The sequence below is a fragment of the Lithobates pipiens genome, unplaced genomic scaffold (assembly GCF_037356315.1).
Source record: "Lithobates pipiens isolate NorthernLeopardFrog02 unplaced genomic scaffold, aLitPip1_a1.2 Scaffold_131, whole genome shotgun sequence".
Taxonomy (NCBI): Eukaryota; Metazoa; Chordata; class Amphibia; order Anura; family Ranidae; genus Lithobates; species Lithobates pipiens.
Genome location: NW_027507720.1, coordinates 1 through 20238, shown reverse-complemented (window position 1 = coordinate 20238; position 20238 = coordinate 1). Strand labels below are relative to the sequence as shown.

Here is a 20238-nt window from a genome sequence, read left to right as displayed (position 1 = left end):
TGGGGGGGGGGGACAAAGGGGCAACTTCATATTAATGGCCCATGGGGGGACGACAAGGGGCAACTCCATATTAACGGGCATGGGGGGGGGGACAAGGGGCAACTCTATATTAACGGCCATGGGGGGGGGACAAGGGGCAACTCCATATTAACGGCCATGGGGGGGACAAGGGGCAACTCCATATTAACGGCCATGGGGGGGGACAAGGGGCAACTCCACATTAACGGCCGGGGGGGGACAAGGGGCAACTCCACATTAACGGCCATGGGGGGGATAAGGGGCAACTCCATATTAACGGCCATGGGGGGACGACAAGGGTCAACTCCATATTAACAGCCATGGGGGGGGGGGGGGGACAAGGGGCAACTCCATATTAACGGCCATGGGGGGGGGAACAAGGGGCAACTCCATATTAACGCCCATGAGGGGGACAGACAAGGGGCAACTCCATATTAACGGCCATGGGGGGGGGGAGACAAAGGGGCAACTTCATATTAATGGCCATAGGGGGGGATAAGGGGCTCCATATTAACAGCCATGGGGGGATAAGGGGCAACTCCATATTAAAGGCCAATGGGGAGGGGGGACGACAAAGGGGCAACTTCATATTAATGGCCCATGGGGGGACGACAAGGGGCAACTCCATATTAACGGCCATGGGGGGGGACCACAAGGGGCAACTCCATATTAACGCCCATGGGGGGGGGGACAAGGGGCAACTCCATATTAACGGCCATGGGGGGGACAAGGGGCAACTCCATATTAACGGCCATGGGGGGGGACAAGGGGCAACTCCATATTAACGGCCATGGGGGGGGACAAGGGGCAACTCCATATTAACGGCCATGGGAGGGGGGGGCAAGGGGCAACTCCATATTAACGGCCATGGGGGGGGGACAAGGGGCAACTCCATATTAACGGGCATGGGGGGGGGGACAAGGGGCAACTCCATATTAACGGCCATGGGGGGGGGGGACAAGGGGCAACTCCATATTAACGGCCATGGGGGGGGACAAGGGGCAACTCCATATTAACGGCCATGGGGGGGGGCAACTCCATATTAACGGCCATGGGGGGGACAAGGGGCAACTCCACATTAACGGCCGGGGGGGGGGACAAGGGGCAACTCCACATTAACGGCCATGGGGGGGATAAGAGGCAACTCCATATTAATGGCCATGGGGGGACGACAAGGGGCAACTCCATATTAACGGCCATGGGGGGGGGGGGACGACAAAGGGGCAACTTCATATTAATGGCCCATGGGGGGACGACAAGGGGCAACTCCATATTAATGGCCCATGGGGGGACGACAAGGGGCAACTCCATATTAACGGCCATGGGGGGGGGGACAAGGGGCAACTCCATATTAACGGCCATGGGGGGGGGGACAAGGGGCAACTCCATATTAACGGCCATGGGGGGAGGGACAAGGGGCAACTCCATATTAACGGCCATGGGGGGGGACAAGGGGCAACTCAATATTAATGGCCACGCGGGGTGGGACAAGGGGCAACTCCATATTAATGGCCATATGGTGGGGCAAAGGGGCAACTCCATATTAATGGCCATGGGGGGGGGGGGATAAGGGGCTCCATATTAACGGCCATGGGGGGGATAAGGGGCAACTCCATATTAAAAGCCATGGGGGGATAATGGACAACTCCATATTAAAGGCCATGGGGGGGGGGGACAAGGGGCAACTCAATATTAATGGCCATGCGGGGTGGGACAAGGGGAAACTCAATATTAATGGCCATATGGGGGGGATAAAGGGGCAACTCCATATTAATGGCCAATGGGGAGGGGGGGGAAGAGACAAAGGGGCATCTTCATATTAATGGCCATGGGGGGGATAAGGGGCTCCATATTAACAGCCATGGGGGGATAAGGGGCAACTCCATATTAAAGGCCAATGGGGAGGGGGGACGACAAAGGGGCAACTTCATATTAATGGCCATGGGGGGACGACAAGGGGCAACTCCATATTAACGGCCATGGGGGGACGGACAAGGGGCAACTCCATATTAACGGGCATGGGGGGGGGACAAGGGGCAACTCCATATTAACGGCCATGGGGGGGGGGGGAGACAAGGGGCAACTCCATATTAACGGCCATGGGGGGGGGGGACAAGGGGCAGCTCCATATTAATGGCCATGGGGGGGGGGGAGAAGGGGCAGCTCCATATTAATGGCCATGGGGGGGGGGGGAGAAGGGGCAGCTCCATATTAATGGCCATGGGGGGGAGAAGGGGCAGCTCCATATTAATGGCCATGGGGGGGGCGACAAAGGGGCAATTCAATATTAATGGCCATGCGGGGTGGGACAAGGGGCAACTCCATATTAATGGCCATACGGGGGGGGGGGACAAAGGGGCAACTCCATATTAATGGCCAATGGGGAGGGGGGGGAGACAAAGGGGCAACTCCATATTAATGGCCATGGGGGGGATAAGGGGCAACTCCATATTAAAGGCCCATGGGGAGGGGAGGGGACAAAGGGGCAACTCCATATTAATGGCCATGGGGGGGGGACAAGGGGCAACTCAATATTAATGGCCATGTGGGGTGGGACAAGGGGCAACTCCAAATTAATGGCCATACGGGGGGGGAACGGACAAAGGGGCAACTCCATATTAATGGCCAATGGGGAGGGGGGGCAGACAAAGGGGCAACTCCATATTAATGGCCATGGGGGGGGGACAAGGGGCAACTCCATATTAACGGCCATAGGGGGGGCAAGGGGCAACTCCATATTAATGGCCATGGGGGGGGGACAAGGGGCAACTCAATATTAATGGCCATGCGGGGTGGGACAAGGGGCAACTCCATATTAATGGCCATATGGGGGGGGCAAAGGGGCAACTCCATATTAATGGCCATGGGGGGTATAAGGGGCTCCATATTAACGGCCATGGGGGGGATAAGGGGCAACTTCATATTAAAGGCCAATGGGGAGGGGGGGGGGACAAAGGGGCAACTCCATATTAATGGCCATGGGGGGATAATGGGCAACTCCATATTAAAGGCCATGGGGGGGGGACAAGGGGCAACTCAATATTAATGGCCATGCGGGGTGGGACAAGGGGCAACTCAATGTTAATGGCCATATGGGGAGGGGGGGAGACAAAGGGGCAACTTCATATTAATGGCCATGGGGGGGGATAAGGGGCTCCATATTAACAGCCATGGGGGGATAAGGGGCAACTCCATATTAAAGGCCAATGGGGAGGGGGGACGACAAAGGGGCAACTTCATATTAATGGCCATGGGGGGACGACAAGGGGCAACTCCATATTAACGGCCATGGGGGGACGACAAGGGGCAACTCCATATTAACGGCCATGGGGGGGGGGGACGACGACAAAGGGGCAACTTCATATTAATGGCCCATGGGGGGACGACAAGGGGCAACTCCATATTAACGGGCATGGGGGGGGGGGGACAAGGGGCAACTCCATATTAACGGCCATGGGGGGGGACAAGGGGCAACTCCATATTAACGGCCATGGGGGGGGACAAGGGGCAACTCCATATTAACGGCCATGGGGGGGGACAAGGGGCAACTCCACATTAACGGCCATGGGGGGACGACAAGGGTCAACTCCACATTAACGGCCATGGGGGGACGACAAGGGTCAACTCCATATTAACGGCCATGGGGGGACGACAAGGGTCAACTCCATATTAACAGCCATGGGGGGGGGGACAAGGGGCAACTCCATATTAACGGCCATGGGGGGGGGGAACAAGGGGCAACTCCATATTAACGCCCATGAGGGGGACAGACAAGGGGCAACTCCATATTAACGGCCATGGGGGGGGGGGGGGGGGGGAGACATAGGGGCAACTTCATATTAATGGCCATAGGGGGGGATAAGGGGCTCCATATTAACAGCCATGGGGGGATAAGGGGCAACTCCATATTAAAGGCCAATGGGGAGGGGGGACGACAAAGGGGCAACTTCATATTAATGGCCCATGGGGGGACGACAAGGGGCAACTCCATATTAACGCCCATGGGGGGGGGGACAAGGGGCAACTCCATATTAACGCCCATGGGGGGGGGGGGGGGACAAGGGGCAACTCCATATTAACGGCCATGGGGGGGGACAAGGGGCAACTCCATATTAACGGCCATGGGAGGGGGGACAAGGGGCAACTCCATATTAACGGCCATGGGAGGGGGGACAAGGGGCAACTCCATATTAACGGCCATGGGAGGGGACAAGGGGCAACTCCATATTAACGGCCATGGGAGGGGGGACAAGGGGCAACTCCATATTAACGGCCATGGGAGGGGGGACAAGGGGCAACTCCACATTAACGGCCATGGGGGGGACAAGGGGCAACTCCATATTAATGGCCATGGGGGGACGACAAGGGGCAACTCCATATTAATGGCCATGGGGGGACGACAAGGGGCAACTCCATATTAATGGCCATGGGGGGACGACAAGGGTCAACTCCATATTAACAGCCATGGGGGGGGAGACGACAAGGGCCAACTCCATATTAACGGCCATGGGGGGGGGAACAAGGGGCAACTCCATATTAACGCCCATGAGGGGGACAGACAAGGGGCAACTCCATATTAACGGCCATGGGGGGGGGGGGGGGAGATAAGGGGCTCCATATTAACAGCCATGGGGGGGGATAAGGGGCAACTCCATATTAAAGGCTAATGGGGAGGGGGGACGACAAAGGGGCAACTTCATATTAGTGGCCATGGGGGGGACCACAAGGGGCAACTCCATATTAACACCCATGGGGGGGGGGGGACAAGGGGCAACTCCATATTAACGGCCATTGGGGGGGGGGGGGGGCGGGGGGGACAAGGGGTCACTCCATATTAACGGCCATGGTGGGGGACAAGGGGCATCTCCATATTAAAGTGGTTATATACTCTTTTTTTTTTTTTTTACTTTTACCTACAGGAAAGCCTATAATAAGGCTTACCTGTAGGTAAAAAAAAATATCTCCTAAACCTGTACGGTTTAGGAGATATTCCCCGCGCCGCTGCTGACTGCAGCGGCGCATGCGCACAAGGGGATTCTCGGCTGAAAATCCGGCAGTGGCCGACTGGCCGGGATGAAATCTCCCGCGCGCATGCGCGGGAATGACGATATCGTGGCTCCGGCCACTCACAGCGCCGGAGCCACGATACCCGGAAGGAACGCAGAGGGAGCATGTCAGCTCCCTCGGCGTGGATCGGGCCAGATGTCGGGGCCTCGTTCTAAGGTAAGTATTTCATAATGAGCTAGTATGCGGTGCATACTAGCTCATTATGCCTTTTGCTTTGCAGGTGGTAAAAAAAAACAAAAAAACATTAGCGGGTTTACTACCGCTTTAACGGCCATGGGGAGGGGGACAAGGGGCAACTCCATATTAACGGCCATGGGGAGGGGGACAAGGAGCAACTCCATATTAACGGCCATGGGGAGGGGGACAAGGAGCAACTCCATATTAACGGCCATGGGGAGGGGGACAAGGAGCAACTCCATATTAACGGCCATGGGGAGGGGGACAAGGAGCAACTCCATATTAACGGCCATGGGGAGGGGAAAAGGAGCAACTCCATATTAACTGCCATATGGGGGGGACAAGGGGCAACTCCATATTAACAGCCATATGGGGGGGGACAAGGGGCAACTCCATATTAACAGCCATGGGGGGGGGGGGCAAGGGGCAACTCCATATTAACAGCCATGGGGGGGGGGGCAAGGGGCAACTCCATATTAACAGCCATGGGGGGGGGGGGGGGGGCAAGGGGCAACTCCATATTAACTGCCATGGGGGGGGGGGGGCAACTCCATATTAACGACCATGGGGGGGGACAAGGGGCAACTCCATATTAACGACCATGGGGGGGGGACAAGGGGCAACTCCATATTAACGACCATGGGGGGAGGACAAGGGGCAACTCCATATTAACGACCATGGGGGGAGGACAAGGGCAACTCCATATTAACGACCATGGGGGAGGACAAGGGGCAACTCCATATTAACGACCATGGGCCATGGGGGGGGACAAGGGGCAACTCCATATTAACGGCCATGGGGGGGGGGGGGACAAGGGGCAACTCCATATTAATGGCTGGGGGGGGGAACAAGGGGCAACTCCATATTAATGGCTGGGGGGGGGCAAGGGGCAACTCCATATTAACGGGAATGGGGGGGGGACAAGGGGCAATTCCATATCAACGACCATGGGGGGGGGGCGAGGGGCAACTCCATATTAACGACCATGGGCCATGGGGGGGGGGGGGGACAAGGGGCAACTCCATATTAACGGCCATGGAGGGGGGGACAAGGGGCAACTCCATATTAACGGCCATGGAGGGGGGGGACAAGGGGCAACTCCATATTAACGGCCATGGAGGGGGGGACAAGGGGCAACTCCATATTAACGGCCATGGAGGGGGGGACAAGGGGCAACTCCATATTAACGGCCATGGAGGGGGGGACAAGGGGCAACTCCATATTAACGGCCATGGAGGGGGGGACAAGGGGCAACTCCATATTAACGGCCATGGAGGGGGGGACAAGGGGCAACTCCATATTAACGGCCATGGAGGGGGGGCCAAGGGGCAACTCCATATTAACGGCCATGGAGGGGGGGCCAAGGGGCAACTCCATATTAACGGCCATGGAGGGGGGGACAAGGGGCAACTCCATATTAATGCCCATGGAAGGGGGGACAAGGGGCAACTCCATATTACCGGCCATAGCGGGGACAAGGGGCAACTCCATATTACCGGCCATGGCGGGGGAGGGGCAAGGGGCAACTCCATATTAAAGCGGAGGTCCACCCTAAAGTGGACCTTCCGCTCATCGGAACCCTCCCCCCCTCCGGCGCCACAATTGGCACCTTTCAGGGGGGAGGGGGGGTGCAGATACCTGTACAGCACAGGTATCTGCACCCACTTCCGGGATAGCTCTCTGTGGAAAGGGGCGTAGATTACGCCCCTTTCCGCAAGTGCCTGCCCCTTTCCGCAAGTGCCCCGCTGCCTGCTGGGAAACACACAGATCCCAGAGGCAGCGGGGACCGTCCTTATTGCGCAGCGCGACTCGCGCATGCGCAGTAGGGAACCGGGAAATTAAGCCGAAAGGCTCCATTTCCTGATTCCCATACCCAAGAGACGATCTAGAGATCGGCTTCGGGTGCCGACATCGTGGGCGCGCTGGACAGGTAAGTGTCACTATTTTAAAAGTCAGCAGCTGCAGTACTTGTAGCTGCTGGCTTTCAGTTGCTGTCAGTTTGGTTCCCCAATAGAAACTCCTGCCCCTTTTTGGGTGACAAGTTTCACCCGGTTTTTAAAAGGGGGGGTTCTAAATGCCCCCCAAAACGCATGTCATGCATCTTGCAGCGATTGCCCCGCAATTTGGAAGTAGGGGGCAGAATTGTGGATTCCGCCTGTGGTTCCTAATCGCCACGTGTGTGAATGGGGCCTTTAAGAGTAACTGGATGTACATTGCAGGGATTCTATGTTACCGATTCCTACCTTTTGTTGCTCTGTGATTGGTTCTGTTCAGAATCTGAGTGGGAGGGATTATGTACATTATAAATTCAGCTGATTGGCTCTCAGACGTTGCAGGGTCAACATCCCTAAAACGGCCAATCTCAGCCATTACCGGACAAATAAGGAGAAAAAGAAACGGTTAGATTGTGTCCAATAAACAGACGCATCCTTTGTAGACATTTATTTACCAAAAAATCCAACATTACAGAAAGAAAATAAATACAAACTAAGGTCGCTGCTTCGTGTGATGGGGGGGGGGGCAGTCTACTTATAGCACGCAAGGAAAAGGCACCCACAACATTGTCATCTAATAGATGACTCCACCCACAACCGCGCCCAGTGCACTCCAGTCTGTATACCCCCAATGAAGGGTGGCGGGGGGAGGGGGTCAGCCCATGTTCTTGCGATTCCCATATCCCCGGGGGTGGGTGTCCTTCCACCTGTCCCAGTTTCGAGCATTCTGCAGGGTCTCGGGTCATCGGTCTCCACCTTCCGCTCACGCTCAGCCGCCTCCGCTTCATCGTCTAAAAGGAAAACAAAACAATTGAACCGAAAAATGAGAACCGATCTGAAGAGCAGCAGACACAGCCGCTGGGTGCAGCCATCATGGACATCATAAGCCCCAGACGACTCAGAGCAGTCAGTCACACTACTACCCCCCCCCCCCCCCCATCTCTCCCCCGCCACTCCATAACCCTCACCGACCTCCCCCGCCACTCCATAACCCTCACCGACCTCCCCCGCCACTCCATAACCCTCACCGACCTCACCCTCCCCTCCATACCACTCAACGACCTGCCCCCGGCCCTACATACCCCTCACCGACCTGCCCCGCCCCTACATACCCCTCACCCAGCCCACCCACCAGCAGGCCCCTACAAACCCCTCACGACCTCCCCCGCTCCTGAACAACCAGCCTGCCCCTGCATACCGCTCAGCGACCAGCCCGCGCCTGCATACCGCTCAGCGACCAGCCCGCCCCTGCATACCGCTCAGCGACCAGCCCGCCCCTGCATACCGCTCAGCGACCAGCCCGCCCCTGCATACCGCTCAGCGACCTCCCCCGCCCCTTCGTAGCGCTCAACGACCTGCCCGCCCCTACATACCCCTCACCGACCTGCCCGTCCCTATACCGACCTCCCCCGCCACTCCATACCGCTCACCGACCTCTCCCGCCACTCCATACCGCTCACTGACCTCCCCCGCCACTCCATACCGCTCACCGACCTCCCCCGCCACTCCATACCGCTCACCGACCTCCCCCGCCCCTTCATAGCGCTAACGACCTGCTCCGCCCCTACATACCGCTCATGACCTGCTCCGCCCCTACATACCGCTCACGACCTGCTCCGCCCCTACATACCCCTCAGCGACCTCACCCGCCCATTCATAGCACTCAGTGACCTCCCCCGCCCCTTCATAGCCTGACCTTCACCGACCTGCCCCGCCACTCCATAACCCTCACCGACCTCCCCAGCCACTCCATAACCCTCACCGACCTCCCCCGCCACTCCATAACCCTCATCGACCTCCCCCGCCACTCCATAACCATCACCGACCTCCCCGCCACTCCATAACCCTCATCGACCTCCCCCGCCACTCCATAACCCTCATCGACCTCCCCCGCCACTCCATACCCCTCACCGACCTCCCCCGCCCCTCCATACCCCTCACCCTCCCCTCACTGACCTCACCCTCCCCTCCATACCACTCAACGACCTGCCCCGGCCCTACATACCCCTCACCGACCTGCCCCGCCCCTACATAACCCTCACCGACCTGCCCCTACATACCCCTCACCGACCTGCCCCGCCCTACATACCACTCGGCCAGCCCACCCACCAGCACACCCCTACAAACCCCTCACGACCTCCCCCGCCCTCAACGACCTCAGCGACCAGCCCCGCGCCTGCATACCGCTCAGCGACCAGCCCGCGCCTGCATACCGCTCAGCGACCAGCCCGCGCCTGCATACCGCTCAGCGACCAGCCCGCGCCTGCATACCGCTCAGCGACCAGCCCGCGCCTGCATACCGCTCAGCGACCAGCCCGCGCCTGCATACCGCTCAGCGACCAGCCCGCCCCTGCATGCATACCGCTCAGCGACCAGCCCGCCCCTGCATATCGCTCAGCGACCAGCCCGCCTGCATACCGCTCAGCGACCAGCCCGCCCCTACATACCGCTCACGACCTGCCCGCCCCTACATACCGCTCACGACCTGCCCGCCCCTACATACCGCTCACGACCTGCCCGCCCTACATACCGCTCACGACCTGCCCGCCCCTACATATCGCTCACGACCTGCCCGCCCCTACATACCGCTCACCGACCTCCCCCGCCACTCCATACCGCTCACCGACCTCCCCCGCCACTCCATACCGCTCACCGACCTCCCCCGCCACTCCATACCGCTCACCGACCTGCCCCGCCCCTACATACCCCTCACCGACCTGCCCCGCCCCTACATACCACTCGGCCAGCCCACCCACCAGCACACCCCTACAAACCCCTCACGACCTCCCCCGCCCCTCAACGACCTCAGCGACCAGCCCGCGCCTGCATACCGCTCAGCGACCAGCCCGCGCCTGCATACCGCTCAGCGACCAGCCCGCGCCTGCATACCGCTCAGCGACCAGCCCGCGCCTGCATACCGCTCAGCGACCAGCCCGCGCCTGCATACCGCTCAGCGACCAGCCCGCGCCTGCATACCGCTCAGCGACCAGCCCGCCCCTGCATACCGCTCAGCGACCAGCCCGCCCCTGCATACCGCTCAGCGACCAGCCCGCCCCCTGCATACCGCTCAGCGACCAGCCCGCCCTACATACCGCTCACGACCTGCCCGCCCCTACATACCGCTCACGACCTGCCCGCCCCTACATACCGCTCACGACCTGCCCGCCCCTCCATACCGCTCACCGACCTCCCCCGCCACTCCATACCGCTCACCGACCTCCCCGCCACTCCATACCGCTCACCGACCTCCCCCGCCACTCCATACCGCTCACCGACCTCCCCCGCCACTCCATACCGCTCACCGACCTCCCCCGCCACTCCATACCGCTCACCGACCTCCCCCGCCACTCCATACCGCTCACCGACCTCCCCCGCCACTCCATACCCCTCAGTGACCTCCCCCGCCCCTGCATACCGCTCAGCGACCAGCCCGCCCCTGCATACCGCTCAGCGACCAGCCCGCCCCTGCATACCGCTCAGCGACATGCCTGCCCCTGCATACCGCTCAGCGACATGCCTGCCCCTGCATACCGCTCAGCGACCTCCCCCGCCCCTTCATACCGCTCAACGACCTGCCCACCCCTATATACCCCTCACCGACCTCGCCCGCCCCACATACCGCTCACGACCTGCCCGCCCCTACATACCGCTCACCGCCCTGCCCGACCCTCCATACCGCTCACCGGTCTGCCCGCCACACCGCTCACCGACCTCCCCCGCCACGCCATACCGCTCAACGACCTCACCCGCCACGCCATACCGCTCAACGACCTCACCCGCCACGCCATACCGCTCAACGACCTCACCCGCCACGCCATACCGCTCAACAACCTCACCCGCCACGCCATACCGCTCAACAACCTCACCCGCCACTCCATACCGCTCAACGACCTCCCCCGCCACTCCATACCGCTCAACGACCTCCCCCGCCACTCCATACCGCTCAACGACCTCCCCCGCCACTCCATACCGCTCAACGACCTCCCCCGCCACTCCATACCGCTCAACGACCTCCCCCGCCACTCCATACCGCTCAACGACCTCCCCCGCCACTCCATACCGCTCAACGACCTCCCCCGCCACTCCATACCGCTCAACGACCTCCCGCCACTCCATACCGCTCAACGACCTCCCCTGCCACTCCATACCGCTCACCGACCTCCCTCGCCCCTCCATACCTCTCACCGACCTCACCCGCCCCTCCATACCTCTCACCGACCTCACCCGCCCCTCCATAACACTCACCGACCTCACCCACCCTTCCATATCCCTCAACGACCTGCCCGTCCCTACATACCCCTCACCCACCTCCCCCGCCCCTACATACCGCTCACGACCTGCCCGCCCCTACATACCGCTCACCGACCTCCCCCGCCCCTACATAACCCTCGCCGACCTCCCCCCGCCCCTACATACCGCTCACCGACCTCCCCCCGCCCCTACATAACCCTCGCCGACCTCCCCCCGCCCCTACATATCCCTACATAACCCTCGCTGACCTCCCCCCGCCCTACATACCCCTCGCCGACCTCGCCCGCCCCTACATACCCCTCACCGACCTCGCCCGCCCCTACATACCGCTCACGACCTGCCCGCCCCTACATACCGCTCACCACCCTGCCCTGCCCGACCCTCCATACCGCTCACCGACCTCCCCCGCCACGCCATACCGCTCACCGACCTCCCCCGCCACGCCATATCGCTCACCGACCTCCCCGCCACGCCATACCGCTCACCGACCTCCCCCGCCACACCGCTCACCGACCTCCCCCGCCACGCCATACCGCTCACCGACCTCCCCGCCACGCCATACCGCTCACCGACCTCCCCCGCCACGCCATACCGCTCACCGACCTCCCCCGCCACGCCATACCGCTCACCGACCTCCCCCGCCACGCCATACCGCTCACCGACCTCCCCCGCCACTCCATACCCCTCAGCGACCTCCCCGCCACGCCATACCGCTCACCGACCTCCCCCGCCACTCCATACCCCTCAGCGACCTCCCTCGCCCCTGCATACCGCTCAGCGACCAGCCCGCCCCTGCATACCGCTCAGCGACCAGCCCGCCCCTGCATACCGCTCAGCGACCAGCCCGCCCCTGCATACCGCTCAGCGACCGCCCGCCCATGCATACCGCTCAGCGACCAGCCCGCCCATGCATACCGCTCAGCGACCTCCCCCGCCCCTTCATAGCGCTCAACGACCTCACCCGCCACGCCGTACCGCTCACTGACCTCACCCGCCACGCCGTACCGCTCAACGACCTCCCCCGCCACGCCGTACCGCTCAACGACCTCCCCCGCCACGCCGTACCGCTCAACGACCTCCCCCGCCACGCCGTACCGCTCAACGACCTCCCCCGCCACGCCGTACCGCTCAACTACCTCCCCCGCCACGCCGTACCGCTCAACTACCTCCCCCCGCCACGCCGTACCGCTCAACTACCTCCCCCGCCACGCCGTACCGCTCAACTACCTCCCCGCCACTCCGTACCGCTCAACTACCTCCCCCGCCACTCCGTACCGCTCAACGACCTCCCCCGCCACTCCGTAACGCTCACCGACCTCCCCCGCCACTCCGTAACGCTCACCGACCTCCCCGCCACTCCGTAACGCTCACCGACCTCCCCCGCCACTCCGTAACGCTCACCGACCTCCCCCGCCACTCCGTAACGCTCACCGACCTCCCCCGCCACTCCGTAACGCTCACCGACCTCCCCCGCCACTCCGTAACGCTCACCGACCTCCCCCGCCACTCCGTAACGCTCACCGACCTCCCCCGCCACTCCGTAACGCTCACCGACCTCCCCCGCCACTCCGTAACGCTCACCGACCTCCCCCGCCACTCCGTAACGCTCACCGACCTCCCCGCCACTCCGTAACGCTCACCGACCTCCCCCGCCACTCCGTAACGCTCACCGACCTCCCCCGCCACTCCGTAACGCTCACCGACCTCCCCCGCCACTCCGTAACGCTCACCGACCTCCCCGCCACTCCATACAGCTCGCCGACCTCCCTCGCCCCTCCATACCTCTCACCGACCTCACCCGCCCCTCCATAACGCTCACCGACCTCACCCACCCTTCATATCCCTCAACGACCTGCCCGTCCCTACATACCCCTCACCCACCTCCCCCGCCCCTACATACCGCTCACGACCTGCCCGCCCCTACATACCGCTCACCGACCTCCCCTGCCCCTACATACCGCTCACCGACCTCCCCCGCCCCTACATAACCCTCGCCGACCTCCTCCCGCCCCTACATATCCCTATATAACCCTCGCTGACCTCCCCCGCCCTACATACCCCTCGCCGGCCTCCCCCGCCCCTACATACCCCTCACCGACCTCGCCCGCCCCTACATACCGCTCACGACCTGCCCGCCACGCCATACCGCTCACCGACCTCCCCCGCCACGCCATACCGCTCACCGACCTCCCCCGCCACGCCATACCGCTCACCGACCTCCCCGCCACGCCATACCGCTCACCGACCTCCCCCGCCACGCCATACCGCTCACCGACCTCCCCCGCCACACCGCTCACCGACCTCCCCCGCCACGCCATACCGCTCACCGACCTCACCCGCCACGCCATACCGCTCACCGACCTCACTCGCCACGCCATACCGCTCACCGACTTCCCCCGCCGCTCCGTAACGCTCACCGACCTCCCCCGCCACTCCGTAACGCTCACCGACCTCCCCGCCACTCCGTAACGCTCACCGACCTCCCCCGCCACTCCGTAACGCTCACCGACCTCCCCCGCCACTCCGTAACGCTCACCGACCTCCCCCGCCACTCCGTAACGCTCACCGACCTCCCCCGCCACTCCGTAACGCTCACCGACCTCCCCCGCCACTCCGTAACGCTCACCGACCTCCCCCGCCACTCCGTAACGCTCACCGACCTCCCCCGCCACTCCGTAACGCTCACCGACCTCCCCCGCCACTCCGTAACGCTCACCGACCTCCCCCGCCACTCCGTAACGCTCACCGACCTCCCCCGCCACTCCATACAGCTCGCCGACCTCCCTCGCCCCTCCATACCTCTCACCGACCTCACCCGCCCCTCCATAACGCTCACCGACCTCACCCACCCTTCCATATCCCTCAACGACCTGCCCGTCCCTACATACCCCTCACCCACCTCCCCCGCCCCTACATACCGCTCACGACCTGCCCGCCCCTAGATACCGCTCACTGACCTCCCCTGCCCCTACATACCGCTCACCGACCTCCCCCGCCCCTACATAACCCTCGCCGACCTCCTCCTGCCCCTACATATCCCTATATAACCCTCGCTGACCTCCCCCCGCCCTACATACCCCTCGCCGGCCTCCCCCCGCCCCTACATACCCCTCACCGACCTCGCCCGCCCCTACATACCGCTCACGACCTGCCCGCCCCTACATACCGCTCACCAACCTGCCCTGCCCGACCCTCCATACCGCTCACCGACCTCCCCCGCCACGCCATACCGCTCACCGACCTCCCCCACCACGCCATACCGCTCACCGACCTCCCCCGCCACGCCATACCGCTCACCGACCTCACCCGCCACGCCATACCGCTCACCGACCTCACTCGCCACGCCATACCGCTCACCGACTTCCCCCGTCGCTCCATACCGCTCACCTAACTCCCCCGCCACTCCATACCGCGCTCAACGACCTCCCCCGCCACTCCATACCGCGCTCAACGACCTCCCCCCGCCACTCCATACCGCGCTCAACGACCTCCCCCGCCACTCCATACCGCGCTCACCGACCTCCCCCGCCACTCCATACCCCTCACCGACCTGCCCCGCCCCTACATACCACTCACCCAGCCACCCACCAGCACGCCCCTACAAACCCCTCACGACCTCCACCGCCCCTCAACGACCTCAGCGACCAGCCCCCGCCCCTACATACCCGCTCAGCGACCAGCCCCGCCCCTGCATACCGCTCAGCGACCTCCCCCGCCCCTTCATAGCGCTCAACGACCTGCCCGCCCCTATATACCCCTCACCGACCTCGCCCGCCCCACATACCGCTCACGACCTGCCCGCCTACATACCGCTCACCGCCCTGCCCGACCCTCCATACCGCTCACCGACCTGCCCGACCCTCCAAACCGCTCACCGACCTCACCCGCCACGCCATACCGCTCACCGACCTCACCCGCCACGCCACACCGCTCACCGACCTCCCCCGCCACACCGCTCAGCGACCTCCCCCGCCACTCCATACCGCTCAGCGACCTCCCCCGCCACTCCATACCGCTCAACGACCTCCCCCGCCACTCCATACCGCTCACCAACCTCCCCCGTCACTCCATACCGCTCACCAACCTCCCTCGCCCCTCCATACCTCTCACCGACCTCACCCGCCCTCCATACCTCTCACCGACCTCACCCGCCCCTCCATACCTCTCACCGACCTCACCCGCCCCTCCATACCTCTCACCGACCTCACCTGCCCTCCATACCTCTCACCGACCTCACCCGCCCTCCATACCTCTCACCGACCTCACCCGCCCCTCCATAACGCTCACCGACCTCACCCACCCTTCCATATCCCTCAAGACCTGCCCGTCCCTACATACCCCTCCCCCACCTCCCCCGCCCCTACATACCGCTCACGACCTGCCCGCCCCTACATACCGCTCACCGACCTCCCCCCGCCCCTACATATCCCTACATAACCCTCGCTGACCTCCCCCGCCCTACATACCCCTCGCCGGCCTCCCCGCCCCTACATACCCCTCACCACCTGCCCGCCCCTACATACCGCTCACCACCCTGCCCTGCCCGACCCTTCATACCGCTCACCGACCTCACCCGCCACGCCATACCGCTCACCGACCTCACCCGCCACACCGACCTCCCCCGCCACACCGCTCAACGACCTCCCCCGCCACGCCATACCGCTCAACGACCTCCCCCGCCACGCCATACCGCTCAACGACCTCCCCCGCCACTCCATACCGCTCAACGACCTCCCCCGCCACTCCATACCGCTCAACGACCTCACCCACCCTTCCATATCCCTCAACGACCTGCCCGTCCCTACATACCCCTCACCCACCTCCCCCGCCCCTACATACCCTTCGCCGACCTCCCCCGCCCCTACATAACCTTCGCCGACCTCCCCCGCCCCTACATAACCTTCGCCGACCTCCCCCGCCCCTACATAACCTTCGCCGACCTCCCCGCCCCTACATAACCCTTCGCCGACCTCCCCCGCCCCTACATACCCCTCACCGACCTCCCCCGCCCCTACATACCCCTCGCCGACCTCCCCCGCCCCTACATACCCCTCGCCGACCTCCCCCGCCCCTACATACCCCTCACCGGGCCTCCACCGCCCCGACATATCCCTCACCGGGCCTCCACCGCCCCGACATACCCCTCACCGGGCCTCCACCGCCCCGACATACCCCTCACCGGGCCTCCACCGCCCCGACATACCCCTCACCGGGCCTCCACCGCCCCGACATACCCCTCACCGGGCCTCCACCGCCCCGACATACCCCTCACCGGGCCTCACCGCCCCGACATACCCCTCACGGGCCTCCACCGCCCCGACATACCCCTCACCGGGCCTCCACCGCCCCGACATACCGCTCACCGGCCCCCCCGCCCCTCCATACCGCTCACCGGCCTCCCCGCCCCTCCATACCGCTCACCGGCCTCCCCGGCCAACATACCGCTCAGCGACCGGCCCGCCCCTACATACCGCTCAGCGACCGGCCCGCCCCTAAATACCGCTCAGCGACCGGCCCGCCCCTAAATACCGCTCAGCGACCGGCCCGCCCCTAAATACCGCTCAGCGACGGGCCCGCCCCTACATACCGCTCAGCGACGGGCCCGCCCCTACATACCGCTCAGCGACGGGCCCGCCCCTACATACCGCTCAGCGACGGGCCCGCCCCTACATACCGCTCCCGCCCCTACATACCCCTCACCGACCTCCCCCGCCCTCCATACCGATCACCGACCAGTCTCCCCTCCATACCGCTTACAGATCAGCCCGCCCCTCCATACCCCTCAGCGACCTCCCCCGCCCCTCCATACCCCTCGGCGACCTCCCCCGCCCCTCCATACCCCTTGGCGACCTCCCCGCCCCTCCAATACCCCCGGCGACCTCCCCCGCCCCTCCCAATACCCCTCGGCGACCTCCCCCGCCCCTCCAATACCCCTCGGCGACCTCCCCCGCCCCCTCCAATACCCCTCAGCGACCTCCCCCGCCCTTCCAATACCCCTCAGCGACCTCCCCCGCCCCTCCAATACCCCTCAGCGACCTCCCCCGCCTCTCCAATACCCCTCAGCGACCTGCCCCGCCTCTACAATACCCCTCAGCGACCTCCCCCGCCCCTACATATCGCTCACCGACCTCCCCCGCCCCCTTCATAGCCCTCACCGACCTCCCCCGCCCCCTTCATAGCCCTCACCGACCTCCCCAGCCCCTTCATAGCCCTCACCGACCTCCCCCACCCCTACCTACCCCGCCTCTTCATACCACTCGCCGACCTCCCCCCGCCTCTCCATACCCCTCGCCGACCTCCCCCGCCCCTACATAACCCTCGCCGACCTCCCCCGCCCCTACATAACCCTCGCCGACCTCCCCGCCCCTACATAACCCTCGCCGACCTCCCCCGCCCCTACATAACCCTCGCCGACCTCCCCCGCCCCTACATAACCCTCGCCGACCTCCCCCGCCCCTACATAACCCTCGCCGACCTCCCCCGCCCCTACATAACCCTCGCCGACCTCCCCCGCCCCTACATAACCCTCGCCGACCTCCCCCGCCCCTACATAACCCGCCGACCTCCCCGCCCCTACATAACCCGCGCCGACCTCCCCGCCCCTACATAACCCTCGCCGACCTCCCCCGCCCCTACATAACCCTCGCCGACCTCCCCCGCCCCTACATAACCCTGGCCGACCTCCCCCGCCCCTACATACCACCCACCGACCTCCCCCGCCCCTACATACCACCCACCGACCTCCCCCGCCCCTACATACCACCCACCGACCTCCCCCGCCCCTACATACCACCCACTGACCTCCCCCGCCCCTACATACCACTCCCTGACCTCCCGGCTCCTACATACCCCTCAATGCACTTTTCTATGTATTGCTCTGCACTGACACCACAGTCATAAGCAAGCGGGGGGGATTCCCTGTCGGGTAGCCTGTTCTGGCCCCCGTCATGATTTCTTAAAGGTGCCCCTGTAAATATCTGTACACACAGATCCTCTATACACATAAACATGACTGGGACCTACCTCTAGGTGTGCTGTGCACTCCTTGCTCTGGAAGGACCCCTTTACTCAGGTGGCTCTCATACCAATCATCTACGGTCATGGTGGGAAGACTCGGGTACCCGGCCCCGAACACCCTGCGGGTGGCGATACACAAGAGCGTGACCAATGGAAACACACACCATATACAAGAGACTATAAACTACCCATAAAATAAATCCCCGTACTTTGCCTGAAGAGCATCGCGGGTCAGTATGAAGGGTTGCATCGGGGGTCGTGTTGGGCGCGGCGGACGAGCCAGCTCTTCTCCCTACAGGGGGGGCGAGGAAAGAAATGTCAGCTGCTGTTACAGAAGCAAGAGTTTACCCCCTCTAATACTGGGCACTTCCCCCCCCCCAATATTGGGCACCAGCACCCCCTTCCTCCCTCCAGCCCCTCCCACAATACCGGGCACTTCTACCCCCAATACCATGCACAAGCAGCCCCTTCCCGCCTCCAGCCCCTCCCCCAATACCGGGCACTTCTCCCCCCAATACCGGACACCAGCCCAATACCGGGCACAAGCAGCCCCTTCCTGTCTCCAGCCCCTCCCCCAATACCGGCACTTCTCCCCCAACACCGGGCACCAGCACCCCCTTCCTGCCTCTAGCCCCTCCCCCAATACCGGGCACCAGCAGCCCCTTCCTGCCTCCAGCCCCTCCCCAATACTGGGCACTTCTCCCCCAATACTGGGGGCCAGCACCCTCTTCCTGCCTCCAGCCCCTCCCCCAATACCAGGCACTTCTCCCCCAATACTGGGGGCCAGCACCTTCTTCCTGCCTCCAGCCCCTCCCCCAATACTGGGCACTTTGTGTTGGTCAATCACACAAAATCCCAAGAAAATGCATTTCTGTTATTGATTGTAACATGACAACATGTGGGAAATTTCAAGGGGTTGCCACATACACTGTAGGAGGAGATTTGGCTGAAAACACGCCCCACCACACAGCTTCAACAACTCCCTATTGGCTGCAGATACTGAATTACATCTCACGGGGGACCTGACATCCAATCGCAGAAGAGGCGGAGACAGGAGGTGCCCTGCTATTGCTGGAGGAGTCTCACTCACCTTCTTGATCAACTCCCGGGCCCTCACCAGGGGGAGCTCCTGGTCTATACTCTCCACCTCCTCCAGGGCGGTGCACACCCACTGCCGGAGCTGCAGGAGGTAGAACTCCCGGATCTGCTCCTCCTCCGCTCTGCCACTCTTCACCGCCTCCTTCATCACCGCCAGCTTTCCCTCCAGACTCTTCTTCTGCTTGTACCTTCATCAGACAAGGAGAGAGTCAGAGGCCCCGCCCCCAGAGAAATCACAGCTCCTCCCTCAGAGACATGTAATGTGCTGACCCAGCTCCTCTGCCCCCACCCCCTCCCCTCAATATTCAGGGAACGGGGTGAAAATAAATACTACCACTGCTGGTTGGTGTAACATCTCCACCTGAACGCCTCCCCTGGGAAACCAATTCCTGTCTGTGCTGTCCCAGCTCCTCTCCTAAGACTGTCTTAATTATTGTCTATGCTGGCCCAGCTCCTCTCAATTTACTGAAAGGAAGTGATTACAGTGACGAATGTGTCTACACTTGGCCAATCACAAAGCACGGGCAGCTCTATGGGGCGCTCACACGGACCGGTTGGTTCACAACAGCAGAGGGGGGCATATAAATAGGAAGCCCATTGAAGGTTAGCAGGCAAT

At 62.7% G+C, this 20238-nt stretch overlaps 1 protein-coding gene across 1 annotated transcript; it reads right to left on the bottom strand.

Moving 5' to 3' along the window:
* Positions 1-7689: 7689 nt before the first annotated feature.
* Positions 7690-19840, bottom strand: LOC143981277 (immunoglobulin-binding protein 1-like). The gene is given in 5 exon segments (XM_077479072.1): positions 7690-7997; positions 8000-8047; positions 18531-18643; positions 18734-18816; positions 19615-19840. Coding segments are annotated over 5 exon segments (486 nt in total). The 5' UTR covers positions 19771-19840; the 3' UTR covers positions 7690-7911.
* Positions 19841-20238: the final 398 nt, after the last annotated feature.